Raw genomic sequence first — 15,190 nt, forward strand, 5'->3', positions numbered from 1 at the left:
CTGAGAGAGGGTGCAGGCTCCAGTGGAAAGGATACAATATCCAATTATTTCCGAGAGGAAAAAAAAAAAAAAAAAGAGGAGATGAGGAGAAACCTGCCTTGGGTGAGAAAATCAAGCATTGCAGAATAGGCAGGAAAAAAAAATCTGTTAATAGATCCAATATGGGGTGTGGCACTTACGTAAGGCGGGAGCAGTACTTGTGCAGCAGGAAGTCGGACAGGTCTTGGAGGATGGGTTGACTGTGCAGTGCTACAAATTGTTCTCGGCAGACCTAGCAAAGGTAATGGTTGAAGTCACATTTTGGCATTCTTCACTCACGCCCGTCAAAAATGTCCATGACCCAACAGTCAGTCAGCAATAATTTCCCTGGTCCAATTTGAAAGAAAAATGTAGGCACTTTTTATTACCTGACATATTTGTTGCGGTTGAGTGAGCTTTGGTTCATTCAGACAAAACTGCCTTTTTTTCTGCTTCACATGCTCGAGTGTTGACTAATACGTTAAATACTTCCTCCTCGAGTTCAATTACCTGTGTAATTAGGTGGGCGGCCCTCGGCACGTCAAGAGACGGGGGATTATGCGAGAAGATAATTGTACTGGGGGAGGACCGCTTGGTTGATTTGGTCAAAATGGAAAAAGGACATCAACGGCTTGGCTGCTTTCAAGCTATAACTGCTAGAAAATGTGATAGCAAAAGGATGAAAGTGAAAGTAAATACCTTGTTCATGGTGTCCACTGTGAGCGCGTGCGTCCAGAAACAGTCGTGAACCGAGACAAACGTCAAACCGAAGCTTGGGGAGATTGAAAGGAGAAAAGAAATAAAAAATTGCAAAAGGATTTGTAGATGAAAACAAAAAAAAAGAAAAAAGCGAGCTAGCAACAAACCTGTGACAGTGAAGCGCCGTCAACATCATGTGTGTGGAGTCCAGCGAGTGGATGAAGTTTGGCGGGAACGCATTCTTCTGCTTCATTATGTCGGGCTTCCTGAGAAGAAACAACCAAAGACATGCATGTTAATTACGTGTCACACTTGTGCATTCAAACAAGCAACTCATCTCATCATGAAACCCGCTGGGAGATGATTCCAGATTCCACGTATACAACAGAGAAGAAATAGATTGAGAGACATTGTGGCGTGTGTGATGAACAAACAATAGGTGATTAAATAGAACTAAAATGATTTAAGGTCAAAAGGTCAAAGTAGAAGACACTTACTGTTTGATGTCATAGTTAATCCGGAGGTTGATTTGTTGGATTCTACTATTGAGCTGCAGAAACAAAAGACAACAAAATATTCAGATTTATTGATCATCACAGTGTCAGATGTATCAGTCATCGCCTGGCAACTACTGTGTATAAGTCGACAACAAATGAAGTTTAATAGATAGCGGGTTGTGAAGGAAGGCAAAGAGATTGCGGAATTAAGGTGACAAGGCTTTACATGGATTATCACGGCGATGTTCAGCGAGGAGTTACTAAGCAACTCACTTTGATAGCTCGAGTCGATTCCTTGAAGGTCGCGGTAGCGATGAATGACATAATCGCACTTTTATCAAGAAAATAGTTTGGGGGGGGCGGGGATAAAAAAGTGGCCCATTAGTCTCTGCCACGGTTGTTATCTCGTATATCAACGCTTGAGCAGGATTGTTGCGGGGTGGGGGTGTGAGGTTTCTGTCCATCAAGCTGCTTTTCATCTTTATGCCGCGGCATGTCTGAGCGAGGAGAAGTGAAAGTAATGGAAGCTAACTTTGGTGTGCTAAATGGAAAGCACACACAAATGAGGTCATTGTTTTACATTGTACTGTGGCCCGTTTTATTCGAATGTAAGTGTGGATGATCTGAGACTTGACTCAAGGCTCTGATGAATGAGACCTTGGCTAACCAGGAGGAGGAAAGCGGCGGGGGAGAAAGTCTCCCTGCGGTGTAAATCACCTGAGAGCTGGCGGGCGGATGGCGACGTGTACAAAAGCAATCATGAAGCACAGAGAAGCAAGATGTCCCCAATCATCACGTAACATAAAGCGTCAATCCACAAATGGTCGTGCACTTTGTTTTCTTCTGACCAAATTCTCACTCTTGAAACTGAAAGATCTAGTCAAAACCTGCCAGCCCATATGAGTAGCTAGGAGTGAGTAAAAAAAAATAAACAAGAAATGTGAGCCGGAGTGACCCCTGAGCCGATTAGTGCCTCGCAATCCTGTTAGGCAGCCTCTGATGTATGTTCACGCTCCATTCTTCTCCCGGTTCCTCACACATCAGCCATGAGATGTACTCGAGTACTTTTTGGTATTTCTACTTCTGGCACATGAGATGCAATCCTATCCCTGGTCTAATTACAAATGACCCCCCCGGTAACACAACGGCCTTGGAGTTAAGCAGAGAGGGAGATTGAATTTAATCCATCAATGCGTTGCGGGGGGGGGGGGGGGGGGGGGGGGGGGTGACCTTTCTGCAAGTTACTTTCATTTTTTGTTGTGCCACGGTGATGCAGCTGGATTAGAGTGTTATTAAAGCAGAGGATAAAGTGTGACGCTATTTCATTGTCACTACATCGGTGTGCGCGTGCGCGCTAATATGATAGCTTCAAAGGGCTAATCATACTGGACATTAAAGCAAGGAGAAGTGATGGGAAGAAAGTACGGGATGAGAGATGATGGACTCGGAGGGAGCCACCATCTGTCAGCGCAGCTCCCCTTGCACCTGTTTGCGAGGTGTCGCTCTCCCTTCTGAAGCGACCCTCCGCTTGATGTCATACTTAAGAGAGGACGGCACAGTGGGCAAGCTTGAGGCCTTGCTGGCTGCAAGCGTTTGGCATCTGCTAAACAGTATGTGCGCGTCCTTCATTTGCTAATAAGCCTGGGGAGATATGTAATCACTCACATATTCTTATTTAAAAATGACAGCCCAGTAATCCCCTGCTACATGGTGGGTAATCTACAGCAAAAAAAAAATTGTGTTAAAGATAGAAAAATGATTCTGGTGAAAGGTGGAATTATGAACTTTTGAGTCCTATTCAAACCAAAAATGAGGACAGAATGTTGCTACAACACGAGGAATAACTGAGCGTAAAAACACACGCACACACACATCCTGGCGCACGGGCTATCTCCACGCTGACATTTATCTCTCAGACACGCCACTGTCAGCCTCTCCACAGTGACAAACAACTCTAATGATGTTGTGGAGCTCCATTACAGTGGGGGCCACTCATGCCAATCGCACGGCACCATCAGTGCCGCACTCTCCTATCAGCCAACCTATCGGGACCTGGACATTCTAGCCGCAGCACTCTGGCTTGGGAAAGCATCCCATACGTTGAGAATGGCATGCGGGCGCTGTTATATACAAAAAGCCTTCGTGTCTTTTTCTAGCTAGCGGTCGTGTACTGAAACTGGAAAACCAACAAAGTACCGCAAGTGCACATTTTGAGACAAAATTCATGTCCATTTACTGAAAGGTTTGTTTTGCAACATTTAATATAATAATAATAAAAAAAAAATCTATTTGGACTCTACAAGTTGGCAGCACTCGCTGTTCCAAGGAGTGTTTTTCAAACTATGCCAAAGCACAGTGAGGAAAGCAAGAAGTGGTCCGCAAATTGGCTATGAAATATTTATTCCGTGGCATTTACATGAATCTCCATCCCTTTTCTTTTTCTACAGAAAAGTACAAATAATTATCTCCCAATTTTTTTTTTCTTCTAAAAACACATCTAACGATGCAGTTAGGCTAACAGCGTGAGTCTCAAGTTTTTAGCCTTCATCAGGAGCGCTAAGGCAAATGATCCATTTTTATCTACTATTTATTTGATACAAGATCATTATTTCAGTACTGTATGCAGTACTTTGTGACTTTTATGGGGTAGAGTGAAATGAGATGAGAATATGTGCCCTAGTTCAATAAAGGTTGGGAAATGATGAAAGAAGTCAGATAGAATTGCTTGACCCACTGGAGGAAACTTGAAACAATGGTGAATGGAAGCAGAGATAAGAATAGTGCCAACCGTGAGGGTATGGCGCCTCTGTACGTTTGCTTACCAACTGGCTTCGTGTGCGGTGGTAGGGCTGAATGATGGGCAAACCCAGGGGGGTCACCCACTGCACCGTGTGTCCCGCCTTGGATATGAGCCTGGCGCTCTCCGTCAACCAGTCCTGCAACAAAACGGGAGTCGTGTCCTTGTTCTATATGCTAAAGTGCAATAAATCATTTACATGACCTTTTTGGTCGCTGGCCTGCTGAGGAACAGGTGAAGAATTGTTGCAGTAAGAGCTAAATTCAACAGTGCTGTTTGTAAAGCCCCATTTTGTCTTTAAGTCCCAGTAATGCCACAAAGTTGCTACACACACGCATCGGTGAGGAAGATGGATGATAGTCTTTTCCTGGGCAAATGCGTTCTCATCTTATAGCTCTGTCTGAGGCGGAAACAAAGACAAGGAGACAGCCGGGGAGTGACGGATGGACTAACTAGATAGTTAGAGACTGACTGATCAATGAGTGGATGGATAGGTGGCGGCCCGAGGGGAGAGATTGTGCCGAGAATAAATGGGACGTGTTCTAGGAAGGAAGGAGGTCAGCGGCGGGATTGATTCGCCGCCGTAAATTCTTTATCTCGGACCCGGGCTGTCCCAGCTCAATCCCCCAAGGAGGAAGGCCATGGCGGCGGGCGGGCAGGCGCCGGTTCTATTAGCGTAGCGGGCCGTGCTCTGCTGTGAAGATAATGCACACCAGGTGCAAGTCCCGATGCTACAAATGGAGCCTGAATGTGTGCCGTCGGCACTTTTTCATCATCCAACACGTAATGCCAGCAGCGAGTCATTAATAAGTGAAAAATATGACTCTCAGTGGAGCTGGACGTTACTCATCACAAGTTAGCAACAGTATATTTCAACTGTGGAGTGATGTTTGTTTGTTTATCTGTTGCTTCTGATGAAATATTATTCTCATTGATTCGCCCTTGAGCAAAACTTGAAATATACGCTCATAAAAGTTGTGGCAATTATTTGCAAATTGGCACTGGGACTTATGAGTTGAATTCATTTTTTAAGATTGTAAATCAATTTATTATAGCGTATATCAAATAAGTGTGCTCAATTGAAATGGATGGAAAAAAGCATGGATATGTTGAACATACCTGGATCTCTCTGGTCCCTGTGAACATCTCCTTGAGGCCGCTGAACACCAGTCGCACCAGGTAGTGTGATGCCTCCCATACATATTCCTAAAAAAAAAAAACAGATGATGAGATTGTACATCATTGAAAATGATCCTCCCTAAGCGGTCTGGAAGATGAATGAATGAATCAATGATGACAGTTTGCAGTCCAACTTTATGGTTGTACTAAAAATTGTTTGCAGTTTGACTTCCGCTGTGCATATATTGCAAACATAAGAGAAGATTTAAGACTCATTAGGACTATTTCCTATGGAACTCCAGTTTGTCCTTATCAGCCATGGATCCCTCTGCTGCCACTTCTCAAAAATTCCCTGATGAAGCAATTAGGGGGACATGATGCAAAAGTAATCTGCAACGACACTCCTGAGTGTGAGATGATAATAATAGCTAGCACAGCCACTATGGCACTGGAAATGACATCAACTTTTGGTAATGTGTCCGATTTGAGAAGATTAGATGGTTACCATTTGTGCCTAAAAATAGCTGTGCAGTATCACATGTCTCTTCTTTGTTCCCATCCACTCCTGGCCTCATCGATACAACCACACAAGTCTAATATTTCACGGCATTGCGATCGGGCGTGTGGAAGTGGCCGTTCTCGTAAATCTGCGGCGTCAATGTCAACGTGATGACAATTTATTCCGTTTCTATCATTTGTGAGATAAATGTGCGGAAGCAGAGAGGGCTTCACGCCTACCAGCGAGCGCCCCACATACGATGGAGGAGATCCTGAGCAGAGACCGTGCTAAAAATAAACCCGACGTGCAGCGTGAGGGAACCCCCTCCCCTTCCTCCCCTCACCTCGCTCGCTCACTACTGTACCTTTGGGAACTCATCAATCTCCTTCAGTCGCTTCTCGATCTGGAGCCTTCCCCCGTAGCGCGTGACCCCGTAGACAACAGTCATCACGGTCTGCTTGACCACTTTCCTGTTGATGAAGCCCTCCAGGACCTGGGCGATCTTCAGGCCGCTCTCGGCGTCGCGGGCTCGGAACCCCTCGACCTGAAACGAAAAGCGTGTGCTATTGTGGGGGAAAAAAGGAGGCAGCCAACTCTCATAGCAATTTGATGCAATCAAGGCCACAAGGTTAGGAACTGCACAATCACATCTTGCACCATGTTGTGTTCAAAATAATTGTCACGTTCTGTGGTGCCGATACACGACTTTAGTCTAAGCCTTTTTTTGTCAGAAAAACATCTGCAACATCTGACCTGCTGCGCCACTCCACTGTAGACATCCTGCGGCACGTCGCAGGGCACAAGGTTGACCGACGTGGCGCCAATAACGTCGCGGCCAAGTGCGGCGTAGTGCTGGAGCCCGTTGCAGGAGCCATCCTGGAAGAGATGGTGGGAAAGATTCAGCAGCCACGTGATGGAAATGAGGACAGAAAATATGGAGGGGAAATGGATCATGAAAAAAATATATTAAGCACACAAGAGATTCATCAGAGCAGGAACTCAGCTTGGAAAAAAGAATAAAACAAAAGGTTAAGGTGTTAATTTATTGATAATTAATTGAATAATTAATGTCATAATCCTGAGCTAAAGTATGAACTGGAGGCTGCCTGATAGACAATGAGCTGAGGATCTCATTCTATATTCCAATTACTTTTATTAATTTATAGTAATCCTCTATAGAGCATATAAAGGATTGATTCATTATTGCATTTGGCACTATAACATAAGAAATTCAACAGAAAATCTCAAGCCTCTTGTTAGTTGAAGGAAGTTATTATTGTTATTTTTAATTGCATCGTCTTGCCTTAATAACAAATCTGATTGGTTGCAAAATGGATTAATTTCCCCCAACCCGTTTAGCTCTACCATGTAACAACTGAAATGTTCCTGGTTGCTGTCTCGCTGATGATGCATGTGATTTCCTACAGGCTCCTCATGTTCCACATCACGTTTCATCATGGAGGACAAAGCACATTCATCAACGTGAATAAAGTGGCAATGTTCCAGAGACTTTATTCTCTGTCCCTAAGGTAGGCCATGCAAAACCTGGATTTTTTTTCTTTTGTAATTTCAAATCTAATAGTTTGAATTGGATAGTTTCCGAAAGAAAAGAATGCTGTCTGTCACCACATGGAGAGACAACATTGGGCAGATGGCCAAACTATTTTGTTAACGCCAAGTCTATTTTGTGTAACAGGATTTGAAAAGAACCAAAGAAGCCTGTTTGGAATCACATACTACATGATGATAACATTTTGAAGTGTCAAAGGTCCATTCATGAAGTAGCACTACTTTGCACTTTAATAACCAAGTCACAATAATAAAATGGAGATAAGTGTGAATGAAAAAAATAAAATCATGTGACTATACAGTACATTTATAGTCTTCATTGTTGTAACAGCTCTTTGAATGAAACCACAACGATGATGGAAAACATTAATGGTACCTGATGCACAGGAAAATGAGAGACGAACTGCGTCGGGTCCGGAGATCTCACGGCGCTGGCGATTTCCATGCAGCAGGCGAGCGCTTGCCATGGCTCATCTGCATTCATCCACCATTTCTTACCCTGAGGAGGCAAACGCGAGCGTGAGGCACGTTTCCCCGCATACATTATTCATATCAAGCCAAGATACAAAACGTTTGGTTTTAGTGAGTGAGAAGTACAATAGAATTTTAAGACTGTTCAGAGGAAGGATCGAGAAGACTACACATTTGCGGCCAGTGCTAATCGCAAGTCGGGTAAGCGCCGTTTGGCTAGCTGCTAGACGTGAGGTCACGTGAGTGGCTTACGAATCAAACGGTAATAAAGAAGGACGCACGTTTAAAGGGCGGTCAGCAGAATCCAGAATGTCCTCCATGATCGAATTGGCGTACTCCAGCCTCCCTTGCAGTGAGCTCCTCTTCTTCAAGCCCGTCAGATTGACTAAGTGGATCTTGAGCCAGTCCAGGCCCATTGGCCCGAGCGGCTTCCCTTCAGCAAACAACAGGATGGAGCGGGTCACGTCGCTTCCCAGGTGATTGAAATAAGGAGGACAGGGGTACGTGCGCCCCCGGAAATCCATATTATGCGGAAACCAGAAGACCTCGTCCCTGATGTGGTTGGCGATGGAGAGTTTATAAAGAGCGTCCATGCGCAAGCTGTGCATCTCGTTGCATTTCTTCCTGGCGTTGATGACCTCTCGCTTCTTGTGGGCCTTTTCGCTGGCGGTATGAGAGGCGTCCTGCGGGTTGAAGAAGGGAACTTTGGGGGCCTCTGACATGGGAGGAGGGATGTCGAGCTTCTCGCTGCCCCGATCGTTAAAAATGGAGATGATGATGTCCAGGAGACGTTTGTTGATCTTCCAGGCACAGTTTCCCAGCTGGTTAAGGGAGTCCAAGACTGGGTCGAGGTTCTGGCATCTTTCCAACAACTCCTCGTGCTGACTCGCCCCATCCATACTGCGCATCAGCTTGGCAGGGGTCAGCAGGTACGCGCCAAACTTGGCCGAGGTCCAGGGTAGAGGAGGGCAGCGCATTGGCATCACGAACGAGTCGAAGGTCAGTTTCGTCTCCATGGCCTCCTGCTGCATCTGAATCAGGATGGGGTGGGGCTTAATGAAGCCCACCTGAGCGGAGAGAGACAAAAATAGCACAAAGGTAACAGTCACGATAAAAGTACTACCGCCTTTGATTGGCAGGCGACCAATCCCAAAGTCAGATAGGAACAAAATAAACACTAAAGAAAGTAGATGGATGTCCCGTATTTAATACCGAGACATGATGTCAACGACAAAAAAAAAAAAAAGCTCAGAATTATAGCCACCAAACTGATTTACCCCACTGTTATTTTACTTTTTTGTGCTATGGCTTTCAAGCTAATGTGCTGTAAACAGTTGAATGGGAAGAAAAACAGCAACCTGACAGCAAAAAATAAATAAGGCCAACATTGCTTTGCACCGCTCAGACTGTCATGCTGTGTCGTAAAGTCATTAGGCAGCTCCCCTGATGAGCTAACCTCCAAAGTGCGCAACAGGAAAAAAAAAAAAAAAAAAAGTCAGAGCAAAGGCAGCGCCGGCCAGAACTGCCTCGTAAGCGCAAAGGTGAAAGCTCAGTTATCTCCTTGTCGTGCGTCGAGTCCCCAAAGTCTTCCCTCGCGCTTTCCCGTGACACGGTCACTTCACCCTCCCGCGGAGTCTGGTGGCAGCCAATCAACGAGCCAATTAAAAAAGAGGCACTAAGAAAAGGGATTAGCCTGGATTCTTTGCGCGGGAGGCTAAGCGCTTTTATAATTTGCCCTCAAGGGAGAGCCGCAGTGGATATTAGGGTGCAAAAGGTGACACTGACTTAAGAGTGACAAAAAAAAGCCAAAGTCAAGTGTATTCAGATGCTTCAAGTCATTATTAGTCCATGAAAATGTCTCTCTCTCTCTTTCTCACTCATATGATGTCATGTCGAGATGCGCGGGCGGACACCGTACCTGTCGATTGCTGCGAAACGCGTACATGTGGTAAAGGATGGGGATGCACTTCCTCTCGTAGGTGGAACTCAGGATGTCACTATTGATCTTAAGGTTCTTGACCATCAGGTCCAGCAGGTACGTTCCAAGCTCCAGAATGACTATGTGCGGCCAGGAAGATTCCCACCCCTGCAGCGTGGGCCCTGATGGGTGTTCCGTTTCCAGCTTGCACCACTTCTCCCTGGGAAGGATGTTACACGCCTAGAAGGAGATGTCGATAGAATGTATTCACGCATAAGTACGGAGTACTGACAGATTCGGAGAAAGTGAGCTCGCTGGAAAACACCAGCTATTTTTGTTTATATCCGATGCGAGTTCTGATTAATGATTAACCGTCAATTTTAAAATGGTGTCCGTAAAATGGATTTTATGTTGTGCTAGATTGTTTGAAAAGGTCCTAACTTGGCAAAATCATATTTTTTCTTCATGGTGAGATATTAAGTGGATTTTTTGTTCACACTGTGATTTGAAATTCTAGTCAAACTTTACACCTCGTGTGTTTTTTTTTTTTTTAAATATATACCTCAGTGTCTTTGGCTAGCAGGTCGGTGTAAGCGCTGTAAATTGTGGCCAGCTTTTCCACCATCTGATTTCTGTATTTCTGGTAGACCGAGTACTTGGTGTAAACGCGGGTGCCCAAATCTTTGGCCAACGTCATCAAGGACTCTCCGCTGGGTGGCATGGTGGAAAAGCTCTGGAACAGACACAGAGTCACAGCAGCAAAGAGTCAGTTGTGTGAGTCAACCAATCACAGGATTTCCTTGTACCTGTATCATGATATCCACATAGTCCTTGTCCTCCAGCAGACAGAGGTAGGGATAGAGGTTGAGTCGGAAGTCCTTAGTGTTGGTCTTCCCCAGGATCATCTTGCCCTCCCTGAAAGCCTGGAGGAGGGCCTTACGCCACTGAACCCGCTGCTCCAGAAACAACGCCCTCTAAAAGGACGACATTGCTTATGAGAACAACACAAACGACAGTCAACAAACAAAATGGCGGACAAAGTTAAGGTAGTATGAAACCTGAAAGAAAATCACAGTTTTGCTAGAACTGAGGTGTCAACTTTAACACCTGACACTTCTTCCTTCTTCTTTGCCGTTGTGTCAAAAGCAATTGTCACTTACTTAGTGGCAAGTATTTCCAACACCACGCCGGCTGATGATGTCATCTAATATATCAAATTGTGCTACGCCAATTCACTGTGTGAACGCACACAAAGTTTACCTGAGTTCAGTGTAAAAGTCAAAGCCAGATTAAAGTCAACTCTTCTCTCAAAGGTTCTGATACGACACTTTCTCAGAGTAAAAACTATAATACTTTATCTGTGATCAGAATTTTTTTTTAACCAGCCAGTGTAGTGGTTTCAGAAACAATCTGGACGGTAGATGGAAAGGTGACTCTCACTGTCTCCTCTCCGGGGTCTTCTATTACAATACATTATTACTCTGCCTTGCCGGCCTGCCTGTCGGTCGCTGTGTCTGTAAATGCTTCCTGGCCACTAGGGACTCTCGGCTTACTCGCTTCCCACGTAGCCCATCTGCAGAGGCAGACGAGCCAGCCAGGACTGTAAATGCCAAGGTTTATAAAGAAAGAAAAAAAAAAAAGATAACCCGTTCTTCTCCTCCATACTTGTAGTGGACAATGGATGCCCTCCAAAATGCCTTAGTAGTGAAAATAAGACAAAGATTCACCACATTTTTGAAGCGTCCAATAAAAAGTTCCTGAATAATATGAACCATAGAGTAGGCTGGAGATTTTTTTTCGACCCCTGGTAACATTCTTGAGCCATTTCTAACCAGAAGATGGTGTCAGATCGAAGATCAGATGATGGCTTACCATTTTCGCCATGCTTTCTGTGATGGGCTTTACTGCCTCGACGGAGTCAATAGTGACTGTGCAGGCTTGCTCTATGTTGAGTTGGAATTTGAGACGTTCCCGGAGTTCGTCTCGAGTGAAATCCAGCTTCGGGTACTGGTGGGTATCCCTCTGAAAACACACACACGGAAAAATTAATTGGAGTTAGAAGAAAGGTCATAATATCTATGCTCACCATCTTAACGCCACCATCTTATTATTTAGTATGGAACCTAATGTAAACTTAAAAGAGCAATGACTAAATTGAACCAAAATCAAACTGCATTTCATATGAGCATGTGACACAGAGCAAACAGTATTCTAATGAGCTTGAGCTTCTGCCACCAACACGGTCTCCCGAGGCTCCACGAGAGACCGTCCTGTTTGCTATTCCGCTATCGAGCGAGCCAGTTTATTTGGGCAGCGTTTCAACCGTTAGGTCGCCAATGACGTCAGTTGTGAATTATAAAACGGTGTGGAAAAAAAAATTCTGGTTAGTCAACAAAGACACAATGTGATAGAAAAAAGCAAACAGGATGCGAGAATGAAGTGGAAGCTATAAATATCATGCTTGGAATGGGACGATTGAAAAATGCATAGAGCAGAGAGGTGAGAGACACTCCAAATCATTTACAAGGGGAATCGCTGGAACTTGAGTCATCTACCCTTCAAGGGATAATAACAGCAAAAATCAGCGGGCTCCGGCATTGAACGATATCTGCTTGGGTTTTGAAAATCAGCAGAGTGGTAGGAGCGTTGAGAATCAAGCAACGTTAGGCAGATCTTTAGTCTCTGCGAAGGTAATTACAGCCATCTAGTGGAACCCCCTGTTGTTGCTTTTACCGGGGGTGGGTTGGTGTCTATTTATGGCACGGCATGTTATTTAAGTGGAAGCCAACCTGGATCTTACAATTAAGGTAATGCATCTACTTGAAGAAACAAAAACTTGGTAGAAACTGTGTATTAGTCCCAAAAGATGAGAGTGATACCTTTGTGTAAAAGTCCTTAACCAACACAGCTGAGCTTTGCCTTGTGGTAAGGTTACCGGTGGGCTGGTAGTCGGGTTGGACAGTGTGTATGGCCTTCAGTACCATGTCTCTTTCATCGAGCCGGAACACACATTGGCTGAAGATATCATCCACAGAGATGCCATCCTTCTCCATGTGGGTCAAGCACCTGCGTGAGGTACAATGGTTCCACGCCAAACTTGATTCATTGTTTACAAACTGTTGCAGAATCTCAATGACTGTTGGTGAAATGTTGATTCAAAAAAAAAATCTCACAACACTGATAATGCAAGCCAGTGACTGGCATACAAAGGACAGATGGAGCAATGGAATTATTCAAATATCAAATAAAACCCTTGCTCGAGTCGGTGAAAAAAAATATGCCTCAAAAGTCATCATGCATGTTATGTGAGAAGTCAGCAAATCTGCTTAGACATGATGAAGTCAAAGTGGGGAAAAAAAAAAAAAAAAGTGCACTCCTGACCCATAGGCACAAAGCTGTCATGAAGGGCAATGAATTTGAAATTGCAACACCTGCTTGATAATAATTCAATGAACATGAGGTAATAATTCAGTTATGTAACATAGGGCATGAGAAAACATTGCGGTGACCATCTCTAACAAAATACAGGGATTTAAAAACTAAAAGACTGAAGAAAGCACGACACCTGCTGTTAGGTCTTGGTAACGCACACATTTTAAACCTCGGACAGCAGCCAGTTTACTTTTTCATACCTTGAGATAACTCGGGGAGAGCATTGCGCACTGCGGCCCATACACTCCAGAGCAGCACAATATGAGCCGACATTTGGCCGTAGACCCGCTTCCTCCATCAGAATAAACAACTGACCAATTAGATTCAGGGTGCCCTACAAAAAAAAAAAAAAATTATATCCAATGCACTTATACGTGCCAAAATATGTCAATTCTATATCAGAGGTGTACTTATAACAATTCATAGACAAATGATAATTAAATGATATTTAGAGTCACGGTGGAGAGTACCTTTTTGGCCCAGACACGCATCATGATGTTGTAGACGTCTGCGTCGAGAACAGCTCGTCGACTCCGAACTCTGTATTGGCTGAGCAGGAAATTATTTGCTCGCTCAATTTCCCCCGCAAATACGCATGCCTCCAGCCAGGAGAAGATGCAAGAGCGGGTGTTCCCCACGGCTTCTTCGCCGGTGTGTAGAAGATGCTCCGGCTGATTTGTGAAGGCCCAAGGACTGTCTTGCTCGATGAGCCTCAGCTGCACTTCATCCAACTGTTCCAATTCCTCATTGGTTAATTGGTCCTTTGAACTGGGTTGTTTCTTCTTCTGGTTCTTTGGTTTGCTTTTGGGGGCTTTATGTGATACAGCAGCTTGAACATTGGAATTCTTGTTCTTCTCAGTGGTCGTTTTGATTGATATAGTTTTGTAACTAGTGCTGGGGAGTTTGGGGATGTCTTCATTGCCGGTTTGTTCCGCTGCCTTCTTCTGTAGTTTCTCCCGAAGGCGCTTCCGTCTTTTCAACTTGCTTTTCTTTTCTCGAAATAGTTTCTCCATCCAGCGAGATGGCTGAGATTTGGAGGATAACGTCGTAACAGTTTGTGGTGATTTGGAAATGTCAGGGTTCTCTTGAGGTGTGTTCGTGGGAGTTCTGGCAGAGGAGATGTGTCTCTTGGTGGAGAGGGTAGGGAGAAATTCCACTTTTGTTTTTTGGAGATCGACAATGCCATCAGGTTGAAGTTGTTGGATCCTGGCCTCGAGCACTTAGAGGGAGAAATGAAGGGGTGGGTGATGAAAATTAATGGCATGCATTTCCAAACAAATTGCTAATACATGTAAATGTTTTATCTAAAATACTTCACCATCTAACAGCTGAGACTGTTTCACTACACGTTTCTTTGCATCTTCGGTCTTCCGGACCGAAAATGAAACATTTCTTCGCTGAAAATGCAAATGTGTATCTGGGATAAAGAAACAACAACAACAAAGGAATTTACAAACTTAGTTTGTATCCAAGTTGTCCTTTAGCCTACTTAAGTTAATCACACAGTTTCTTTTGTCTTAATACGATATCAAAATTTGCTTGAGAGAATATTAAACATTGTATACAACAGTTTTGAATTAAAATTAGGCAATAACATAAATGCCCTTAAATGAGACCCAGTAGTCGTAAAAGGCAAACTTGCCAGCATTCGCCTCACCTGCTTGTCGTCTAGCAGCGCTATTTCTCATCGAGAGACACCGCTGGCAACATTCCGAAATAGGGGCACGAGGCGTTAATTTTTCCAGCAAACTGCGCCGATTAAGACATTTGACCAAGGCACAAATCCTAAGGAGTGACATGTTGACATGTAATAACCGCATTGCATCCCAGCACTAGGGCGCCATTTTGTTCCAGACTAAAGTAGTCGCAAGGTCGAGCTATCGTTACACACAGACATAAGTAGAAGATCGCAGATACATCGATGATGTAGTGTGCGGTTAGTTCAGGCAATGCAGTGAAAACATTTACATTTGGTAGTCCGCCGCTTCTTTCTCTGTTGTCCAAATATTTGAAATGCATTTAACTTAATTGAAGAGCAGTACTGTGTTCGGCCTACAGGTGTCAGTGTCGCCATAGATCATTGTAAATACTCACTTGTACTAATATAATATCACGCCCCCATTTATATGATTTGCTTCACCAACTAAACATAAAAAATTATATCATTAATA

At 44.2% G+C, this 15,190-nt stretch overlaps 1 protein-coding gene across 5 annotated transcripts in view; it reads right to left on the minus strand.

The window, feature by feature from the left end:
• polrmt (polymerase (RNA) mitochondrial (DNA directed)) overlaps positions 1–15,190 on the minus strand; it is a 46,550-nt gene that overhangs the window by 2,819 nt on the left and 28,541 nt on the right. For 3 of the 5 annotated variants that reach the window (XR_015862180.1, XM_088394448.1, XM_088394449.1), the window contains exons 4-22: positions 14,677–14,804; positions 14,338–14,436; positions 13,490–14,238; positions 13,220–13,353; positions 12,467–12,653; positions 11,460–11,609; positions 10,394–10,561; positions 10,150–10,320; positions 9,588–9,827; positions 7,951–8,736; positions 7,575–7,697; positions 6,383–6,505; positions 5,994–6,173; positions 5,131–5,217; positions 4,037–4,150; positions 1,215–1,267; positions 885–983; positions 718–790; positions 180–271 (exon numbers count right to left, since the gene is read on the minus strand). Coding sequence is in view for 4 of the 5 variants with exons in the window: in XM_088394448.1 (XP_088250574.1) it covers positions 180–271; positions 718–790; positions 885–983; positions 1,215–1,267; positions 4,037–4,150; positions 5,131–5,217; positions 5,994–6,173; positions 6,383–6,505; positions 7,575–7,697; positions 7,951–8,736; positions 9,588–9,827; positions 10,150–10,320; positions 10,394–10,561; positions 11,460–11,609; positions 12,467–12,653; positions 13,220–13,353; positions 13,490–14,238; positions 14,338–14,436; positions 14,677–14,804 (3,756 nt within the window). In the remaining variant the exon portion in view is untranslated. Of the gene's footprint in view, positions 1–179; positions 272–717; positions 791–884; positions 984–1,214; positions 1,268–4,036; positions 4,151–5,130; positions 5,218–5,993; positions 6,174–6,382; positions 6,506–7,574; positions 7,698–7,950; positions 8,737–9,587; positions 9,828–10,149; positions 10,321–10,393; positions 10,562–11,459; positions 11,610–12,466; positions 12,654–13,219; positions 13,354–13,489; positions 14,239–14,337; positions 14,437–14,676; positions 14,855–15,190 lie in introns of those variants that run through there. The other 2 variants (XM_088394450.1, XM_088394452.1) reach the window with 2 other exon arrangements.

This window comes from Syngnathus floridae, chromosome 13 (assembly GCF_059516105.1).
Source record: "Syngnathus floridae isolate MCC-2025c chromosome 13, RoL_Sflo_1.0, whole genome shotgun sequence".
Taxonomy (NCBI): Eukaryota; Metazoa; Chordata; class Actinopteri; order Syngnathiformes; family Syngnathidae; genus Syngnathus; species Syngnathus floridae.